At 30.7% G+C, this 18,945-nt stretch overlaps 6 protein-coding genes and 1 long non-coding RNA gene across 9 annotated transcripts; 4 read left to right on the forward strand and 3 right to left on the reverse strand.

Moving 5' to 3' along the window:
• Positions 1 to 1,262: 1,262 nt before the first annotated feature.
• Positions 1,263 to 1,973, reverse strand: LOC122521030. Its single transcript, XR_006304641.1, has 2 exons — positions 1,825 to 1,973; positions 1,263 to 1,409 (listed from the first exon to the last, which is right to left on the reverse strand). It is a non-coding gene; the product is annotated as an uncharacterized LOC122521030 (long non-coding RNA).
• Positions 1,974 to 3,449: 1,476 nt separating this feature from the next.
• LOC122521180 (histone H3.3-like) lies at positions 3,450 to 4,106 on the reverse strand. Its single transcript, XM_043641682.1, has one exon. It carries the CDS (start codon positions 3,870 to 3,872, stop codon positions 3,450 to 3,452), a length of 423 nt encoding a protein of 140 aa, XP_043497617.1. The 5' UTR covers positions 3,873 to 4,106.
• Positions 4,107 to 8,375: 4,269 nt separating this feature from the next.
• Positions 8,376 to 9,374, forward strand: LOC122520665 (histone H1-like). The gene has a single exon (XM_043640858.1). It carries the CDS (start codon positions 8,503 to 8,505, stop codon positions 9,232 to 9,234), a length of 732 nt encoding a protein of 243 aa, XP_043496793.1. The 5' UTR covers positions 8,376 to 8,502; the 3' UTR covers positions 9,235 to 9,374.
• A 2,094-nt stretch (positions 9,375 to 11,468) lies between these two features.
• On the forward strand, positions 11,469 to 14,901 carry LOC122520725 (histone H4). 3 transcript variants are annotated; one of them, XM_043640952.1, is made up of 3 exons: positions 11,480 to 11,537; positions 11,756 to 11,932; positions 14,347 to 14,901. In XM_043640952.1, the coding sequence occupies exon 3, from the start codon at positions 14,372 to 14,374 to the stop codon at positions 14,681 to 14,683; it is 312 nt and encodes a 103-aa protein (XP_043496887.1). In that variant the 5' UTR covers positions 11,480 to 11,537; positions 11,756 to 11,932; positions 14,347 to 14,371; the 3' UTR covers positions 14,684 to 14,901. The 3 variants fall into 3 exon arrangements, with proteins under 3 accessions (XP_043496886.1, XP_043496887.1, XP_043496888.1); XM_043640953.1 differs by having other exon boundaries at positions 11,756 to 11,833; XM_043640951.1 differs by lacking the exon at positions 11,756 to 11,932 and having other exon boundaries at positions 11,469 to 11,537.
• On the forward strand, positions 11,939 to 14,397 carry LOC122520722. The gene is made up of 2 exons (XM_043640947.1): positions 11,939 to 13,664; positions 14,007 to 14,397. The coding sequence occupies exon 1, from the start codon at positions 12,736 to 12,738 to the stop codon at positions 13,324 to 13,326; it is 591 nt and encodes a 196-aa protein (XP_043496882.1). The 5' UTR covers positions 11,939 to 12,735; the 3' UTR covers positions 13,327 to 13,664; positions 14,007 to 14,397.
• A 2,565-nt stretch (positions 14,902 to 17,466) lies between the features above and the next one.
• LOC122520724 (histone H2B-like) lies at positions 17,467 to 18,245 on the reverse strand. Its single transcript, XM_043640949.1, has one exon. The coding sequence runs from the start codon at positions 18,163 to 18,165 to the stop codon at positions 17,794 to 17,796; it is 372 nt and encodes a 123-aa protein (XP_043496884.1). The 5' UTR covers positions 18,166 to 18,245; the 3' UTR covers positions 17,467 to 17,793.
• A 147-nt stretch (positions 18,246 to 18,392) lies between these two features.
• Positions 18,393 to 18,935, forward strand: LOC122520723 (histone H2A). The gene has a single exon (XM_043640948.1). The coding sequence runs from the start codon at positions 18,443 to 18,445 to the stop codon at positions 18,815 to 18,817; it is 375 nt and encodes a 124-aa protein (XP_043496883.1). The 5' UTR covers positions 18,393 to 18,442; the 3' UTR covers positions 18,818 to 18,935.
• Positions 18,936 to 18,945: the final 10 nt, after the last annotated feature.

An 18,945-nucleotide genomic window follows, 5' to 3' on the forward strand; every position in this document is an offset into this window, starting at 1 on the left:
GGAATATAAAAATGTGAGTAATTGTTACTGAATTGAATTTAATTTAATTGAAAAGTAATTATTTGTTATTTCAAATTTTATTTACTTATTTATTTTGTTATTTTTGTTTTTTTATTTGTAACTTTTATTAGTGGAAATATATTCGTTATTTAAGATATTTGATTTGAGACACGTAACATTAAATATAAATACAAATAATAAATAGATAATATAAAATAACGCTAATTTATGTAAATACTTCATTGTTTTAATCATTTTTCTATTCGCGTTTCTCGAAAATATTCTCGCAAAAACAATTTCTAACGGTCGGAAATATTCGCTGTAAATTAACCGGACAGTTTATCAAAACGCAATTGGATTGTCGGAAAAGTCAGATTTATTAACATTCTCTGAAATTCATTTTCAACTATAACGTAAACTACCGACACATTTATTTATCCTCTTCTTAAGAATACCTTGATGCACAAACATTCGTTTATATTACGACAGTAATAACAAGTGTCTCGTGTCAATCTTAAAATTACTTCGAATGATTTATCTTGCTATAGCAAACTAAAGTGAAAAGTATTTCTTTGAAATTATAAACTTTTATCGCGCGCATGCAAAATGAATAAAATATTTCTTCTTGAAATAAATTATTAGTTAAAGTTGACACCGTTGGTCGATATTATAACCACAACTTTATCGATCTTACTCGAACACCTTTCCTAACTCTAGATCAAAGCGTGCGATTATTGTACAAAGTGGAAGAACGTTAACAATAAAAGACAAATTTAAATCTATCATTAATGGGTACTCGCGCGTTCTAGATAAGAAGCTCCTCCTTTGCGTTAGGTTAATGGTAGTAAATTGGATAGAGAATTTAAAGCTAAATTATTCGGGCAGCGAGAGAAAGGAGTGAGTTAAGGGCGAGGGGTGGAGGGGAGGGGGTAACAGGTTTAAGTAAAGAATCGCACAGTACTTTATTAAAAAAAAAAAATCTACATAAGATTATTTTTATATTAACTACACATTTGATGTAACATAATTTGAACGAGTTGTCCTCGATATTGTTAATATCGATTCAATCACATAATTTATAATAACGTTAATGTTTTTTTTTTCTAAATCCTATTGTTTAATTTAATCGCTTTAAAAAATATCGTTGACATGTAATACATAAAATACGTAAGAATGGATTTTTAAAATATTTGAACAAATTTAAAAATTTGTTTTGATTCCGGCAGATTGCAAGTATTGAATTACGTTTTAGTTTGTTATGTTTTTAATATTTTCACGAAGAATCTTCTTCCATTTTTTTCGTACGTCATTCTTTCCTGGAATAATCATAATCGTGTAGAACGGGATAAAAAATGTCGTAATTCCAAAAATATGGTCTAGTTTGTTCCACAAGTGCGTGAGTCTTATATCTGTAAGAAAAATAATTATAATTACGAAAAAGACCTCTAGAAAAAAATAATGCTAGCGGAAATTGGAGTAAATTGATGCCGTGGAATTAATTTGGACAATATATATATATATATATATATATATATATGTAATAGGATAAGAATTTGTGAGCTAGATAAACATTTTTATATCATACTTCATAAGTAGGAGGGTAAGTTGAAAAGTTTCGAGGCTCAACAAAAAATAAAGCTTTTATTCTTATTTTTTAAATAAAATTGAGTTTAACCGAAACAAATATCTTTCGATGTTAGGCTCAAAACTTTTCAACCCATCCATGTATCATAATCTTTCTTTCCTAATCTTTTCAATAAAAATTAATGAATTGATATAACTAAGTAATATAAATTCTATTTTTTAATATTTAATATTACTTACAGAAATATTATCCACATTTAGTAGAATTAAAAGAGAATTAATTTTATTAACAGTGAGCTAATAATGCAAGTTTATTGAACTAAAAAATTTAGAAAACAAAAATCAATAAAAAATAATAGATGTTAATTTCACAACGGATGGAGCATAACTGAAAGGTAAGTAATAAGTATGTAACTCCTTAAACTATGCAACAATTAGTACGTATAGATATGTCTGGTGTCTGTCGTAGGCGTTGTTTCCCCACTACTGCATTACCATCCAATCAGCGTAAGGAATCGAACAGCTGATAAAGGAGAGTCGTATTCAAAGAAAACAAGTCATTTAAGGCGAGTTTTACACGAAGTATGGGTATTTTGATACACGTATGCTAAATAAATACATAGGTATACTACATTAATAATATTACAGCTCATTCACACATTTTTTATTCTGAGCAAAATAATAACAAATGCATAAAGATCTGCTTTTAATTAAAAACTATTTTTAACTATTGCAAACTGTTTGTTTTTTATTTATTTAATTTCTATTTTAATATAAATACAATTTAATTTCAATGATTTAATAATATAACTTGAATTTTAGACTGGAGAGATAAATATCACTCAAAAGATTAACAAAATAATTGTTGATGTTATAAATATATATATAATCCGTGTTATTATTTTTATTTTATATATTATATGCATTATATTAGTATATTTGTGAGATGCTTAAAAATGTTAAAGGAAATTTTATAGAAACATTATATGAATAAAATGAATACATAAATTAATTACTTTTTATAAAACATGTCGATCAGTATGGGTAGTCATATTAAAAAATATTAGTCTGTTTTTAAAAATGTAAAACTACAATATATATGTGAAGGATGGTAACCATGCTTAGGCAACTAGCAAGCAGAAAGCTCCTTGAGCTTTCCTACTATACCGTCCTGAATTCAACTGCATAGACCATTGCGAGATGGCGCCAGGATGACGGATGAAAGCGCCACGTGTATCTCTTCAATAAGTATAAAATATAACATAATAAATAATGATGATATATTTAGGGAATCCAATTTAATTGTTCCATACTATATATATATACAGTCTGAAAAGATTAAATAAACATTATAAGAACTTTGACCGCTAGTTATAAAAATCATCTCGTTTCGAATTTATAGTAACAAATAACGATGCTCCAAAAACCCCGCGCTTTGACTAGCAGCGTATTCTATGTGAGCAGCTGAAAACTAATAATGAAATAAAAAAAATACGATGTGACATACAATCATATGCTACCATAGATATCTTATCCTGTTTCTTGAAACTATGAATTCTAGATTATAAATATTTACAAATTAAAGAAAGAGGATAAGACAAGGTCTTATTGATATATAATCAAATAATACGTTGTAACAGAGATATAGTAGGAGAGGCAACTAATTGTAAATAATAGCTCGTAGAAATTTATCTCATGATAAATTCGTTAAACGTAGTTTTATTTTGTATTTTATAGTATTAACAATAAATGAATATTATTAGAAATTCGACGAGAAATGATCCTAAAGTATAGAAAAAATTGGTAGCCCTAAAAAGGGCCGTCAAAATATAAAAGACACAAGAAGTTCAAATATTTAGACCATTTTAATTTCTATCTCCACGAATGCGTCGTGCTAGTTGCATATCCTTAGGCATGATGGTTACACGTTTATCGTGAATAGCACAAAGATTGGTATCTTCGAACAATCCAACAAGATAAGCTTCGCAAGATTCTTGAAGAGCGAAAATAGCTGATCTTTGGAAACGAAGATCTACTTTAAAGTCTTGTGCGATTTCACGTATCAGTCGTTGGAAAGGTAATTTTCGAATAAGCAATTCAGTTGTTTTCTGATAACGACGAATTTCTCGAAGTGCAACTGTACCAGGTCTGTAGCGATGAGGTTTCTTAACTCCACCTTCAGTATTTTTAGTAGTAGCAACCTTACGTAACGATCTTGCTATTATTTCTTTTCGAGGAGCATGTCCACCGACAATCTTTTTAGCAGCATTTTGCTTTGTTCGCGCCATTTTGAATTAAAACTAATGATTAGAAATAAATACCACGAGGAAACATCACCGTCAGGTCATAACTGTGTGACGGCCCTGAACAGTAGTTTATATGCAAACATATTCTCACTCCTGATTGGTATGTGTGAAATAGTGGGAGGCAAAGAACTTACATTAGTTCTAGAAGAAGACAATAGATGATATCAAGATAATTATAATCAAATTAATATATAAGAATACGACAAATGTTATATTTTTTCAAATATATTATTTATATATATAAAATATTATACACACAGCGAGTCACAGAAGTATTCGTACCCAGTCCCGTTGTAAATTTTTATAATTTTAATAATATTTATTTGTAATGCAAAGCTTCCAAATTTTTATACACAGAAACTTATTTTAGGATTATTAAACTTTCAGATATCCATTTTATTACAGAAAAACATTTTATTTGTGGGATAAATATAATATCAATTAAATAATTTAAAAAGTTCATGATTAATCTGTAATTAAAGTTTGATATTCGTTGATTTAACATTACATACAAAGTTATGCAATCTTAATCAACCTACCGGGAAAATACGAAGAAACTATTTCCTCAATTCAATATATATTTTTTTCTTTGAATAATATGAACATTGTACTCGAGAACAAATAATTATATTAAATAAATATACAATAACGATACGAGGTCTGTCCAAAAATTTACGCAAATAATTTAAAAATATAATATTTTTTAAAAATACAAATAATTATTCTATTAAAAATAAATCCCTTTCTGGAAGAATACCGTTATTCCAACGTTTCTGCCAGTATTCATAATAATAGTGTAAGATTTGAGGACCAATCGTTCTTTATTTTTACTGTTGAAAAGTTTTATAGAATAATGTGTATGTGTATTTCGCATGACTTCCATGTCCAACATAATCGTTATTGGCGATTCATAAATAATTCATTTTGTTCACTCAAAGGATACATATCGCACCGTGTGCAGAAACATTCAAGTGGTATTAGCGCTCGTACGCGGATTACTATTTGTGAACAAACAGGATTGCTTAGTTACTTTGAGAATGTATAAGATCAGAAGCAACAATGAAGGGTCCCGACTTTCCCAGCCAAGGGTTAGCAGTGGATGTAGATTGGAACGGTGTTTTTTAATGGTGTTAAGAATGTTTGTAACGTCATTACTTCAAATTTTTCATTTGTACTGTATTGAAGCAGTACTGTTTATCACATTAACGGTGTTGAACATTTTTTCGGTTTCTAAGATATGATACCTGTTTTCAATAGGTGCATTAAAGATAAGTGCCAGGTTCATATTGCTTAGAGTTTCCAAAGCTTCTGGTTCTTGTGGTGGGGTAGTCGGCAAGGTGGTCAGACCTGTTGTTTCCTTGGATTTTATACGATTTGATAATCTTGCGAAAGTCCTGCCTGTTGATTCTCAACTAGAAAATTCCTAGATCATTCAGAATAACATTTAATTCAGCGCTTATTATATTTTTTAATTCGAAGATCAACACATGACAATTAACATTTGAAAAATGATTTCAAACATATGGCCACTGCTGCTGCTTTTTAACAAAATGCATTTTGGAAGTCCAATTTTGCGTGACTTTTTCGAGCACTGCTAGCCATATGTCACGAATAACACGAACAATGCTGACTTCCAAGGCGTCAATTGTTGTTAGTTTATCAGCATAAACCAGTAACTTCACGTAGCCCCATAGGAAATAATCGACAGGTGTCACGCACGATCTTGGAGGCCAATTGAACAAATTCATTTCTGAAAATCAACTTATCGTCAAATTTTCAGATTTATCGCAAGAGCATATACTCACAGAACAGAAAATCATCCTAACAAATTAGTAGAGTATTTTACACAAATTGTGAGTATCAAAGGACTGAAAGGGGCGAAACCATCTAACTCGTAGAAACGATAAACTAGAAAATTTGTGAAAACACAACTTGGTGTTAATCACACCTACAGGCATCAGATTTGCTAATTAGAGAAAAAAATAACATTGTAATAATTGTAATAAATGTAAAAGTTATAATATAGTTATATGTAATTAGTACGTGCGCGCGTGCGTGCATACGTGCGTGTATGTATATACGAAATATAAATTGTATATGTGTGATATACGTTGTTGCGAGGCGCGTAGGTTGGACATTTGATGATGTATGTGTGTGGCCAAGATTTCTTTATTAATATTTTTCATACCGCATACTGGAATCTTTTGTTTTGACTAAATCTAATATTTCGAGAGCGATAACGTGTATACACAGCAACAAAACTGATTACGTATAATGTAAAAAATAAAACGATGGTATACTTCTTATCGCCTTATCATAACTTAACAGTAGAAAATATAAAATATTAAATATTAAAATGTTGAATATAACAAAATACAAAGAACACAGGATTCAATTTCTTCTTCGAACGCTATGAAGAAAACGCGATTGTCCCTGAATTGATAGAAATCCGTGAGGAGTTTAAGCTACTATTAATATGCATTTAGTAAAATATCAGCGTGAGTCTAAAATGACCTCACCACAGGTCCCTAAATTACAATACTCAGAGAGTTAATAGCTCAACTCGTTTCCACGATTCAAAATTAGTCTATTTCTTTTCTTCTTTTTTCTGTAATCCGATTATTTGATTGTTTTCTATAATGGGACATACGTTTATCCTCTCTCCCTTCCCTTCAATTTCTTATTTTTCATAAGCGTCCTCGTTCACTTGAACAATTAAATATTAACAATCCAAGATTAACTCTACTATATTTGCTGCAACAACAAATTTTTCTAATTCTATCGAATTTTTAAGACACATAAATTAACTCTTTGCCAACTTATTTGCTTGTTTTTTATTCAATTGGTTCCCTATATGGTTTTCAACTGATAAAATTATCTTAAATTTGAAAGCCATGATTTTGTTATACACCAATTCTCACAGCAGCATACAATATGCATATTAATAAATTGTAGAATTCATTCTTTGACTGTATGCTAATTGACAAAATTTGGTTAATATGTTAATTCAAATGAAAATCATAGTCAAATTGATGTTGATAAGTTCCTACAAATATATAAATACAAATAAAATATAATAAGGTTGATTAAACTGTCTTGAGTTTAACATAGAAACAATTTCCTTTTTATTCGATTAAGCTCTATTTTATTTTTAAAAATAAAAGATACTTTTGCCGAGACTAATTATTTTTCAATCCACTCTCGTTTTACATTACTGCAAAAAATAATAAAATAACCTATAATAATTATTAGACAAAAAAAAAAATGATTTGGGGTTAGGTAAACGAGTTGTTGCTACAAAGCAGAGAAAAAACGTATTTTGTTTAATTGTTATACATAAATTATATAATTAAAATATATATTTGGTTATTTATTGAAGTATACCAGAATAATTGTCTTTATGAATCTTCAATTCCTACATATATGGCATGCACACGTGTATTCCTAACAAATAATAACAATGTACACTCTAATTCTCCTATAACGCAATTAATTCGTTCTACATTTTAACAAACTCGTGTTAAATAAAGAACAAATAAAAAATAAAATAAAAAAATAACGCAATAGAATGAATAAGCCTTCGTGTTAGACAAGAATAATCTAAATTTGTTAACTCGTTATATTTGGAAAATCGTGCTATAAGAATACCGTATTATGAAAGAACATTTTATTCTGTTAATTTACATAGAGATCGTATTATAAAAGGATTCATTGTAATTTAATAAAATATAAAAATTGTTAAATTAATTAGTCGATCCGATATATTTTCAATTTTTTTTTTTTCTTTTACAAATGAAAATCCATTCTCCACTCAGTCGTTTCTTTTCTTCTTATTTCGTAGGAAGTACGCCTGGAAAATCTACGTTTGTTCGACTTAATCGACCAATTAATCGTCAAGTTTTTTCACAAACATATCTTACACAATAATATGAAATAAAAAATATTAATCACATTGATAATATACGTTAGTGCAAAAATGTGTTAACCGGTGTTGACGACTACGTGTACGACGAAAAGTAAATCGTATGGTATTGACACGTCGCATTTGTTTGATATTTTCAACAACAATAAGACACATATGAGAATAATTATTGATCGGTATGGAAAGATTAATCCATGATGATGTTATTAAGATGAAAAAACATATAATTTTAATAAAGAATAAAGTAAATTTTAACAATATTATCGACTAAACTATCATCTGAAAAGTGTATGCTTCGGAATATATTATAAATAATGAACAAAATCTGATAGATAAATGGATAAAAAGTAGATATTATGAAAGCCCATAAACTAAACTTTCGATTGATATATAAAACAAGTGTCGGGAACGTTTAGTATTATTTAAAATAAGGTTGATATTACGATGTCGGAATTGTCTGCGTATCTTTCTAATCGAGACGTTCGTGCGCCATATCGAGAGAGTCTCTCTTCATGGTCCGCGCTACGATACAAAATGAGGGTCATTCCTTGCGCGGCAGAGTTTGATACACCTAACTTAAAGGAATCACATCGATATATACATCGTACTTTGCCGAAAATTGCTGAAGGGGACTTAACGAGTTATAAACTATTATAACAGAAGGGAAAGAACATCCTACGATATCTTACAATGGAGGACTTAGTCAATACTTCTGGAGCAGCAGTTGAGAATTCAACTGAAACGACTACGGCAACACCGAAAAAAGTTGCTAAGCCTAAAGCCAAGACTCAAAGGCCAAAATCTACTCATCCACCGACATCTGAAATGGTGACTGCCGCCATTAAGGAATTAAAGGATCGTAAGGGTTCGTCGTTGCAAGCTATCAAGAAATTCGTTGTAGCTACGTACAAGGTTGATGGCGAAAAGGTAACACCATTTATCAAAAAATATCTAAAAAATGCAGTCTCGACTGGAGCCGTTGTTCAGACCAAAGGAAAGGGTGCGTCTGGATCGTTCAAGTTGTCGACCATTAAGGCGAGCCCTGCCAAAGCAAAATCTCCACGAGTTATTAAGGAAAAGAAAGTAGCTGACAAATCTGTAGAAAAGAAGACTGCTGCAGCACGCAAATCGGCTGCTACTGCTGTTGCTAAGAAGACCAAAGCACCGGCTAAAAAAGCTGAAACTGTGAAGAAAGCAGCCGATCCGAAAAAATCGAAAATTGCAACATCAAGATCTGCTACTGCTGCTGCTGCTGCCGCTGCCGCAGCCGCCGCTGCTGTTACCACCGAAAAGAAAGTTGCGAAGAAACCAGCAACACCTAAAGCTGTCTCAAAAGCTAAGAAAACTGCTAAGGCACCAGCTGCCAAAACTAGAACTCCTAAACCGAAGAAGACAACTGCCAAGGCTGTTGCCAAAAAATAATTTTTTCCACCAGAATCCTATAAATTGGCCCTTTTCAGGGCCACAACGTTTTTTATAAGTCATTGGAGTGAATATCGATTTACATGCATATCTTCTCTACCTACCTCTCTTTACCCCTTCTCTCTTTTTCCTCATTTTTTTATGCTGATATATTTCATATTTTAAAGAATTTAATGCTTAATAGTTTTTTAATTTATAGTTTGTAGTAATTGTGGTTGTATAAGTAAAATAATAATATTTAGTGTTATTTTCTACATCTGTAAATATGTAAATACAAATTTTTAATAAATTTTATTAAATAAAAGTATTCGTTTATTTAGTTTACTGTCCCCTTTGTTCATCTACTTACAGCAAACTAGTATTTAATGTGATATAGATAATAATTCATTCAGTACTAATTTAAGTAATTAAATAAGAAGCCCCAATAATAACTTCAGAATTTTAATAAGAAAACATTTAAAACCAGTTGAATACTGTAAGCCAAAATCTATTTTGAAAAACAAAAATATTTGTAAACGTTTCAAGACTTATTTTTTTTTTTTAGAACTAGTCTTTTTAATTGAATATTCATTTAACCTTTGAAGACTTAAGAATATAATCACTCTTTCAACTCCAAATATATATTAGATAAGAAAAAAATTAAATAGGCAATCATATATTTTTCATTAATTTACAGAACAAGTCCATGAAAAAAAATACTTCATATAATTTTAAATAATTAAATTTAATCTGTAAATAATTGATTTACTGAAAGATACATTTGAGTATCACCTATTGGTGATTGGTCTTTTTATTACAAGACCAAGTTATTTTCATTCACAGTTTGATTGTAATAATATAATATAAAATACAATAAAAAATTTAAGAACTACCATTTTAAAGCAGATGATATGAATAGATGAAGACTCGTCATTAAACAAACAATGAGAGTGATTCCTTTTTTTTCTTAAACGAATCATTATTTTCTAGACAATATTTACAAAACATGAAATTGCTCCTTTGGCTTTTCGTGTAATGAAACAATATTATTATCGGCTAAATGACTAATTTAGTACTCTTCTGAAAGAATATGCAATAAAAATTCTTTATTTACCAGTGTATTTTTAACTGTGAATTATGATATTACAACTTACAAAAAAAAACATAATGAAATTATAAAGAGGAAAAATCATTTTGCGTGAGGTTTGTAAGAAATAAAAAGATAAAATATACGTGGATCAATGAAATAGTTTTTGATTTAATAGAACAAATTTTTTTTTCGTTTAAATTCACTTATATATATATATAAAATTAAAGTTATTTCTTGTTGAGACTTTAAAAGCAGAGACTAACAAAAAATCTGTTTTCAAATAACAAAAAGAAATAAAAGAATAGGTAACCATGAATACTGTTTATTCCTGTATATTTTATTCACGTTTTCATAGCTTTCGTTCAATTAAACAAGAAACAATTATGTCCCTTAAATTATTAAAGAATCTCTATCTCAAGTTGTATAATCTTCTCTCAAAAGGCTATATAATACAAAGAAGTATATATTTTCTGTCTCATAATTTATAACAGTTCAGTTATAGACAGATATTGAAACATAATCGAAGAATATTTTTCTTATATTTGGAATCAAATTTCAATCTCATACTGTCATATCCTGGCCCTTATTAAATCTAAGCCTCTTTACGTAATATTATTATTTAATTTACATATGTCCAAACAGCTAATTTCTAGAACAAACTACAGTATTTAATGTTGACTCGTTTTTCTTTTTCTGATCTCGCCTCGAAACTCTCAAAAACGTTCCTTCCGCCAAGTATCTCTCAATATTCTTACGTTACTCGTATTAAACTTTTGTACTTTTATTTTATAATAAGCAAATTGTCATGTTATTGCGATCTTCAATTGTAAACCTCTAAATAATATCTCAAATTTGTCATCTTAATCTCGAGAGATTAAGTCAAAATCAAGCATCACAATACATTTTGAGTTTTACAATTCTATCGTAGATTTTAGAAGCTGTATTGTACAAGAGAAAAACAAGTTTTTAAAAATGATGTACTACAAAATAAAAAGTAAAAATGGTTTAATTTTATGTTCTTACAATAATATCGCACAGTATTCTTTTCATCATCAGTCTTGTTCATTTTATTTTTATCCTTAGTATAGAAAATTTGTTAAACGCTCGCTTATTGGTCCTAAGAGTTGTGGTGGGGATGCATCAGAATCTCAAGCGTACAAAACCAGCCGTCTCAGCGGCTGAACATCACATTTCGACTGCAGCTGCGATACCAGCAACGTCTTCGCTATTCACAGTAAGTAATACCCAATACCCTGTTCGAAGAGTCGGAAAGTTCTCGACGCTTACATTAGGTTGGGAATAAAGAGAAATCCATTATTTTTTCGCTAGATGGCTGTAGTGTTATATTATATCTTAAAGTATTGATCAACCAAATTCAGACTTCTGCTCGTTGGAAAAGTGATATTTCGTAATAAATTCAAAATAAATGTCACTATTTTGTTTTATTTGCAGTAAACTTTTAACTGAGTGAAATTGTTACTGTTGATCGTGGCATGAAGACATTATTTGTTGCAAGTACTGATGAAAGAGGTGATGAATTTTCGGAATATCTGAAAAACCAGAAATCTGTGACAATTCATGTGCAGTGTCGTACAAACTACACTCACAGAAGAAGCCAGTACATTTAAGGTAGTAGTCTGGTAATTTAACTTGAGTTCAAAAAATCGAAAATTTTTTTTTTGCTTAATTTGAAAGTGCAATGTCTTGAGAATATACTGTGAAAATTTCAAAAAGAAATTCGAAATATTTCGGGAGTTATAACGAGTTTCCTAGAGCGCCTCGGAGTCCAACCTTTCAAGTTGACCAACAGCTGCAACCGCTTGGACCCTTCTTTTGTTTGCGCGCATTTTTATACCTGGGTTGACTCTGTTATTCTATTATATATATATATATATATATATATATTTATATAATATATCTTTACTTTAAAGTATATTCAACTCAAAATTCACAGTACTCGTTAGTATTTGATCGTGCGTTGACACGTAAGCATCTAAGATGGATAGGAAAGGAAAAAAACGTGGTACGAAAAGTCCTGGAGATCCAGGCATCAAGCGAAAATTTCACGGTAATAGATACACTGCTGAAAAAGATGTAACATGTGTGAGCAAGTCTGCTGAAAAATTAAAAAATGAAGAAGATATTGAAGTAGCCATTGATGAGAGCTCAACTTACGCTCTTTTAAGTTTTACTTTAGTATTCAGTGCTTTAGAAAGTGTTCTGATTTGTAAAGCTTGCAAGAGTGATATAAAATTTCTTAAAAAATCTCAAGTTGGATTGGGATTTAACTTGTGTATAAAGTGTAAGTGCGATGAATTCACTACTATTAATTCTTGCCCAAAAGTGAGGAATGCGTTTGAGGTCAACAGACGCCTTACTTTTGTTATGCGACTACTCGGTGTTGGTTTATCGGGTATAAACATTTTTGTGCCATGATGGATTTGGGACCAGGGTTAAGTAAGAGCGGATACTACAGTATCCTTGATACAATACATATTGCTGTTAAAAGTGTTGCTAAAGTTTTATTTCGTAAAGCAGCACAAGAAGAAAAAAAAGAAAATGAGCAAGAAGGAAATATTGCAGATGAAATAACAGTTTCGGGTTCATGGGCAAAACGTGGCTTTACGTCACTACTAGGTATCGTTTCTTTAATCGGAAAGTACTCTAATAAAGTTATAGACGTTATCGTTAAATCTAAAGTTTGTAAAGCTTGTGAAAAGTGGGTGGGTAAAGAAAATAAAGATGAATATTTAGAATGGTACGAGGATCATCAGACTGAGTGTACGGCGAATCACGAAGGAAGTTCTGGTAAGATGGAGGTTGACGGAGTTATTGAAATGTTTCGACGATCCGTTGAAGAGCTCGGTGTAAAATATAAAAAATATATTGGTGATGGGGACTCCAAAACTTATAAAAATTTACTAGAAGCAAATATTTATAACAATGATCCTAAAGTTGAAATTTACGAAGATCTGTCATCAGATGATCTTTTGGAAAGATGTTTAGGAAGAAACACAGAATAATAACGAGGCTTTTAATCATTATGTTCGGAGTTTTGCACCAAAACATATTTTTGTAGGCCAAAAAACTTTAGAAATTGCTGCATTCACTGCAGCATGTATATTTAACGAAGGATTTTTCCCAGTACTAAAAATATTGGAAGTCATGGACGTTACGCTCGGCCCGTGCGCTGTCGCGTTTGCAAAATCCTACAATAAATCTCGGATTGCAAAAGCGGAAAATGCCACAGCAATGTCATCGAAAGAAGCCCGAAAGAGTCGAAGAGCGGACAAAGTTGCAGAGAATGATGCCTATGAAGAGGATGAAGGCATATTATACGCTCCAGGCATCGACGATTGACGTAAGTATAAGTTTACTTAGGAAAATTTGTTGTTGAACTTTAAACGCGTTTTTCTCAAAACATTGTTTTTCTGGTCGACCCGGGTCCTAACTTTTTTTCTACTGAACCGATTGCTTTCAAATTTTAAAAGGCTTTTCTACACACGTATAGTTCTCGTCGGTATTAAAGAGAATTTTTTCCACATCTAACTTTTTATTTTACAACCCTTTCTTTGCTAAAATAAAAGGACTTTTTTTTTCAAAGTCCGCAATTTTGTGATTTACGCTTGAAATTTAACTTCGGTAGATCCGACCAGAATGAGATGTCTATAGATTAAGAATAATCAAGAATATTTGATTTCAGATGACATCAAGAGCCAAAATCACCCGGGCCACCCATGTGCATTTTTTTTGAGGTTCCAACTTCGAGTGACAATAATAATAGTTATAAACTATTAAATTTTTTCAAATAAATTTTTTTTTATATTTTCAATATGTAAATAAAAACACTCTAAATATTCAAGATAATTCATTTTCATTTTCCTATAAAAAACCACCCTCCAAAAAAGTCATGAAAATAGGCATAAGTTACCAGACTACTACCTTAAGTGGTAAAAATAATGAATTTCTTTTTCCCCAGTAAGAGTTAATTAGTAAATATTTAACTAGAATAAGTTTAAATTAAGATTTTATTTTATTTACAGAAGCAATTTTATCTAACTAAATAAAATGACTGGACGCGGAAAGGGTGGAAAGGGATTGGGAAAAGGAGGTGCGAAGCGGCACAGGAAGGTTCTTCGTGATAATATCCAAGGTATTACTAAGCCTGCGATTCGCCGTTTGGCTCGTCGTGGTGGTGTAAAACGTATCTCTGGATTGATTTACGAAGAAACTCGAGGTGTATTGAAAGTCTTCCTAGAAAACGTTATTCGTGATGCAGTAACTTACACCGAACATGCTAAAAGAAAGACGGTCACGGCTATGGATGTCGTATATGCATTGAAACGCCAAGGACGTACACTCTATGGTTTTGGAGGTTAATTTGTCAGAAGTGCATAAATCAGCAGTTTGGTCATCTCATTTTAAAAGAACCGATAAAAACGGCCCTTTTCAGGGCCACTGAATTTTTCAACGATATCGAACAAATCTCTCTTTGTTATGATGGTCCATCTCGTTTTAAAATAATCGATAAAAACGGCCCTTTTCAGAGCCACCAAATTTTTCAACGATATCGAATAAATCTTTCTTTGTTATATTTATTAATTATATTTATTGAAAAATCCTGAGAATATATGAACAAATTGAAGTAACAATATGGCGATGCTTGGTGATTCTCACCGGTGCTTCGTTTATTCGATGTTACTCCCATAGCTTTAGCTAGCTATCCTCCTATCCCTTTGATGGCCCTTCGCTAAGACTTTTATGTATGAAAAAGACAACATGTAAGACCGGGGCTATGACTAAAATAAATTAGAACAAGGGTCTTATGGCTTTAACAATAAAATAGCCTACCCTTTGTCAGATATTTCTCGAAGCTTGTTGGAAGAAAGTGCACTCTGTTGCTAGAAGTGGCAACATCGCTTATAGGATTTTACGATTTACCACACTTTAAGCACTGTTGCCATTTAGAATTGATGATGCTATGCAAACGCTTGCTTTACTCTGATCCACTGAAGGACTCGTTAACAAGGTTTAATGAACTTATTCTCTCCTTTGAAAAAGAACTTATTTGAATTTATTTGTTTGTTTGAATTAATTCGCTTGTATTTTGCTTTGCGAAGACACAACCTCCACTTTATTTTTTTTCTGTATTAATGTATAATAAAATAAATAAAGTAAAGAAAAAACGCAATGACTTGTTTTCGACTGTAACCTACTTTTTTTTTAACTTTTTTATTGCTTCGTCCATATTTCATTTTACAAAAAGATTCTACGAAGAATTAATCGTATATATTTTTGATAGATTTACAGAAGATAGAAGAAAATGTAGACCGTGCTATAATACTTTTGTTTGGTACTGTATGCACATAAAAAATTGTCGATGTGTCTATCACGTGATATCGTCATACTCTCATACTCATATCTTTTTTTTATCTTAAACCATTGGTCATTGATGTGGCCAATGCCCTTTGTCTTTAAGATAGTCACATTCTAAGATATTTACAAAGTAAATTTATGAACAGTCAAAGTACAGAAGAGTCATCACACTGAACCTTAAGTCCACTGTGTAGCTCTTCTTTATTTTATCCTAAGGTCTTTGAAAATGTTCCTTTCGCCAATTTCTCTTAAGTATTTTTAATATCTCTTACTTTTTTTCTTTCGTAGAAATTGTTCGAAAAGATATTTATTATATATTTGATATATATTATTCCTAAAGATATTTGTAAAAAGATATATGTATATATGTACATGCAATAAACCTTATATACAAAGCCAAAAATATTTTTCATTTAAACAAAAATAAAAGAAACGATAAAGATTTACGTTTTCTTTTTCTCATCAAATTTTCATTAATTAATTTATCACGATTTATTAAGCAATAAAAAATATAACATTTTATGCATATCTAATAATACATACATTTAATACAATAGATAATATTCCTCGATTTCAGTAGAATTTCGTTGAACTTAACGCGGATTGGTCGTGAGAGTTGGGGTGGGGATGTCATACAGCTATACATCAAACCAAAAGAATTCACAAAGAAATACATGTCTTATGCGTAAATTGTAGTAAATAACTTTAATTATATTGAACGATATTTGTTATTTATATTACATTATTACTATTTATTATTAAAAACAGAGAAATATGCAATAACTTATACTGAATATGATAAAAGGAAAATAATCATGACTATAGATGTTGTGTAGTATGTACATCTATATATGCATTGAATGTATGCATTGATATACGCTTTATTATTTTAATAATTAAATTGGTAAGAGTTTGTGAAAAAAAGATACAAGAAAACAAATAACAATTCGAGTTTAATAACATTCAGTTACTGAACATCTTACAATTAGATAAAAGTGAAATGCTTATATGACAAATTTTCAAACTTATTTTTCTCGAAAATAAAGCCTATATGAATAGATTTTATTCTATACTTTTTACTTGTATAGTTTTTCTAAGAAGAATCATTTCTTGTTTGCTTCCTCGTATCACTAGTTATAAAACATCTTATGTGTGTAATTATATGTTATTTATTTATGTAAGGCATTGAAAATGTTCTGTGAATTTTCTAGTTGTTTAAGAGTTTTCTAAATTGTTCTGAGATAAAATAGCGAGGTCATTTATTTGCTATTATTTATTATTCTGTTGAAATTAAAAAAATTTTTCAAATACCTCAAATATATCTGACAAAGTAAACTTTAATCGTTAACTGATTAACCAACCAATGTTATTGTTCTGTATATAGAATTCTTATACGCTATGAGAAAGTAATATAAATATAGGATGAATCTAAACCTGAAAAACAAAGCCTAATTTGAAAGTATTTGGTTTTTATTGTTAATAAGTTTTGTATTTGTAACCTATTTTAATGACCGTTTTTAATTAATATAGTTTTTAAATCATTATTAATAGTTCGATTTATAAAAGTAATATTAAATGATTATTTTATAATTTTTCTTTAAATATATACATGATATACATGAAATACTTATGTATGTGAATTCTTTATTGAAGCTATAACAGAAATTTCCGAACTAATATTTAATTTATTTCGAAATACGTATTGTTATGTTTGCAAAGTGCTGCACTCTCCCATAGAATGTAAGTACTACTCGACTAATAATATGGTTTAAATTCGTAGAATAAAATTTTAACGATCAAAACTTTATTTAAAATTTTTCATCTACACGAATTAAGATATACGATGATTATTTTCTTTCTTATCTTATCTAAAAAGAATGCTTAAATATTTATTTTAAATAAATTTTTTTCGGATATCTTAACATATTTGTAACTTTAGTATGTACTCTTTCTTTTTACTTTTTAGTAATGAATTATTGAAACAAATTTATTTGGGTGGGAAACATAAGTTAAATATTATATTGTGTAATACATTATGTAGAGAATTGTATGCCCAACGAAAATAAATGATTTGTGGCCCTAAGAAGGGCCGTTCGAAGTCTTCATATGTCGGCTTATTTAGAACTGGTGTACTTAGTTACCGCTTTGGTGCCTTCACTTACAGCGTGTTTTGCGAGTTCACCTGGAAGTAACAGTCGAACTGCAGTTTGAATTTCCCGAGATGTTATAGTTGATCGTTTGTTGTAATGAGCTAATCGGGAAGCTTCAGCAGCAATACGTTCAAAAACATCATTAACAAAACTGTTCATGATGCTCATGGCTTTGCTAGAAATTCCAGTATCGGGATGTACTTGTTTCAAGACTTTGTAAATGTAAATAGCGTAACTTTCCTTCCTCTTCCTCTTCTTCTTCTTGTCAGTTTTAGCGATGTTCTTTTGAGCTTTTCCAGCTTTCTTCACGGCTTTTCCACTTGCTTTAGGCGGCATCTTGATTCACTTTTTCTTAGTCAGTAGTCTGATCGTATAGAAGTCAGAATCTAGAATGATTCTCGTCGGTTAGGCGCTCCGTTATATACGCGGCAGCTACTCACGCGGCTAACCAATCACAGCGCAGTATTCGGCCTGCGCCCCTTCTAGCGTTCCTATTGGTCCGCCGACTGAGCAGCAAAAACGTATATAAACGAGCGTCTAACCACTATGAGCCATAATATTCTCAACTGTTGAGTTCTACGGTTCATTCAGTTTATTTCAACAAGTCTCGAAGATGTCCGGACGTGGAAAAGGCGGCAAAGTTAAGGGAAAGGCAAAGTCCCGCTCTAATCGAGCTGGACTTCAATTCCCCGTTGGTCGTATTCATCGACTATTGAGGAAAGGAAATTACGCTGAACGTGTTGGAGCTGGAGCACCAGTGTATTTGGCTGCAGTTATGGAATATCTTGCTGCTGAAGTTTTGGAATTGGCAGGTAATGCAGCTCGTGACAACAAGAAGACAAGAATTATTCCAAGACATTTACAATTAGCTATTCGCAATGACGAGGAATTGAACAAATTATTATCTGGTGTGACTATCGCTCAAGGTGGTGTTCTACCAAACATTCAAGCTGTTCTATTACCGAAGAAGACTGAGAAAAAAGCTTAATCGATATTTCATAGACTTCCCTACCTTTATACGGCCCTTTTCAGGGCCACCAAATATTTCGAACTCTAAGGAATAACTGATTATATTTCATAAGAATAATAATTTTATTTGATTTAAATATAGGTGTT

Source organism: Polistes fuscatus, unplaced genomic scaffold (genome assembly GCF_010416935.1).
Source record: "Polistes fuscatus isolate 324 unplaced genomic scaffold, CU_Pfus_HIC Scaffold4, whole genome shotgun sequence".
NCBI classification, from domain to species: domain Eukaryota; kingdom Metazoa; phylum Arthropoda; class Insecta; order Hymenoptera; family Vespidae; genus Polistes; species Polistes fuscatus.